Source organism: Olea europaea, unplaced genomic scaffold (assembly GCF_002742605.1).
Source record: "Olea europaea var. sylvestris unplaced genomic scaffold, O_europaea_v1 scaffold9351, whole genome shotgun sequence".
Taxonomy (NCBI): Eukaryota; Viridiplantae; Streptophyta; class Magnoliopsida; order Lamiales; family Oleaceae; genus Olea; species Olea europaea.
The window spans coordinates 3,025-5,330 of record NW_019267842.1 but is presented as its reverse complement, the minus strand read 5'-3'; the positions used below and the strand labels follow the sequence as shown (position 1 = coordinate 5,330).

The 2,306-nt window shown below is 42.6% G+C and overlaps 1 protein-coding gene across 1 annotated transcript; it reads right to left on the bottom strand.

Moving 5' to 3' along the window:
* Positions 1-877: 877 nt before the first annotated feature.
* LOC111392499 lies at positions 878-1,492 on the bottom strand. Its single transcript, XM_023017854.1, has one exon. The coding sequence runs from the start codon at positions 1,490-1,492 to the stop codon at positions 878-880; it is 615 nt and encodes a 204-aa protein (XP_022873622.1).
* Positions 1,493-2,306: the final 814 nt, after the last annotated feature.

The window sequence follows — 2,306 nt, the reverse complement described above, 5'->3', positions numbered from 1 at the left end:
ACCCAATCCATGTGTTGTGATGCCAAAATATTGTGCCACAGTAAAGGAGCAGCATCATAATGGAGAAACAAGTGATCAATCGTCTCCCAGTCCCTCCGACACATATAACATCACTCTGTAACATAAAAACCTCTTGTTCGTAGATTATCCATCGTTAACACCTACCCCCTGACCACCGTCCAAAGTAAGAATGCAACCCGTGGAGGCAATTTACATTTCCACACCAATTTTCAGGGGAATGAACTCTGCACAGGACCCAATAAAGATCTAAAATACGTGCCAACTGCGGAAATCCCATCCCATGTCAATCTCTACCTACTACAGTCTGCCTCTCCTGTCCTGATGTGGACCTCGTACAAAGAAGTCAAAAATAGCGCATAATCGTTCAATTCCCAGTCCTGTAATCCTCGGCCAAAAACAATATTCCAACTGATCCTCCCATTATGCATATCTAAGACATCACTCACCGTAGCAGACGGTGTCAACACAATAAGAGATAAAGAGGGAAATTTCACGTTCAGCGGTTGTTCTCCACACCTACAATCATCCCAAAATCTGATGGTAGCACCATGCTTCACTACAAAAGTCAATCTATCCTGAAAATCGCTCCACCCTCGCTGGATATATTGCCGTAAGCTCACCCCGTAAGAATCGCGATTCTCGACTGAGCACCATCCTCCCTCCATGACACCATATTTTGCCCCTATTATTTCTCTCCAAAAACTCTCACTTTCCACACTGAATCGCCATAACCACTTGCCCAACAAGGCCTTATTGGACAGTACGATGCTCCTTAATCCAAGACCCCCAACCTTATGGGAGAACAAACTACACCCCAATTAACCAAATGTAATTTCCTCTCCTCCCCTAAACCTCCTTAAAGAAAGTCCCTTTGGATCCTCTCTAACCTTTTTGCCACTACAACAGGGATAGGAAACAATGACAAGAAATAGGTAGCGAGATTCGACAATGTGGACTTTATGAGAGTAAGATGACCGCCCTTTGAGAGATACATACGCTTCCAACCTGCTAGCCTTCTCTCCACCTTTTCTATAATACTGTTCCAAATATGTTTACTCTTAAACCGTGCTCCCAAAGGAAGACCAAGATACGTCATAGGCAGTTCTGCAACCCTGCAACCCAATATAGCAGCCAACTCCTCCACATTATCGGCCTCTCCCACTTTGATAGCTTCAGATATTCCCAAATTTATTTTCAATTCAGATACGGCTTTAAAGCACAAGAGCACACGACGTAGGTTCCTGAATTGCCGAACATCTGTATCACAGAAGATCAATGTATCGTCTGCAAATAACAAATGAGATACTTGCAGCTGATCAACCATAAAGCCCCTTAACAAACCTTCTCCCACAGCTTTCTCAAGCATCATGCTGAAAGCCTCCATTACAATGACAAATAGTAATGAAGACAAAGGATCCCCTTGCCTCAATCCCCTGCTACTACGAAAATAACCCTCCGGAGTGTCGTTCATCATAACCGAAAAAGAAACTGTAGATATACAAAACTGAATCCAATGACACCACTTATCTCCGAAGCCACATCGCCTAAGCATATACAAGAGAAATCCCCAATTAACATGATCATAAGTCTTTTAAATGTCAAGCTTACATAGCATTCCTGGGACTCGCAGGCGTAATTTTGAGTCAATACATTCATTTGCTATAAGTACAGAATGTACGATCTGACGCCGTTTGATAAAGGTATTCTCAAACTTAGACACCACTTTTCCCTATGCCTCTTTTAATCGATTTGCCAAAATCTTCGCAATAATCTTGTACAACCCACTTACTAAGCTAATAGGACGAAAGTCCTTAATATCTGTTGTTCTCGGTTTCTTAGGAATCAACATAATAAAAGTGGCATTGGCGCTTCTCAAGAACCTTCTGCGCTGGAAAAAATAAGTAATAACCTCTACGATGTCCGATCGCACCACTTCTCAAAAGGCCTTATAGAAGGAGAAAGAGAATCCGTCCGGTCCTGGGGCCTTATCATCATTCATGCCGAACACCACCTCTTTAATTTCATCCTCCTTAAATGGTCTCTCTAACTAATTGACATCCTCCTCAGTAATAGTAGAAAAATGTAGCCCCTCCAACTCGTCTCCAATGAAACTGCTCCCGATAGAGATTCTTCTAAAATCTTACCATCTGGGTCCCGATATCCTGTGGATCCTCATAAGTAAATCCATCTACCTCCAACGTAGTGATAGAGTTGTTGCGCCTATTGGAAATAGCAACCTTGTGGAAAAATTGGGTGCATTTGTCTCCCTCTTTCAACCATCTGAC

Bases quoted from the DNA above. Each gene is read 5' to 3' on its own strand.
- LOC111392499 (XM_023017854.1), bottom strand. From the start codon at position 1,492: ATGAACGACACTCCGGAGGGTTATTTTCGTAGTAGCAGGGGATTGAGG.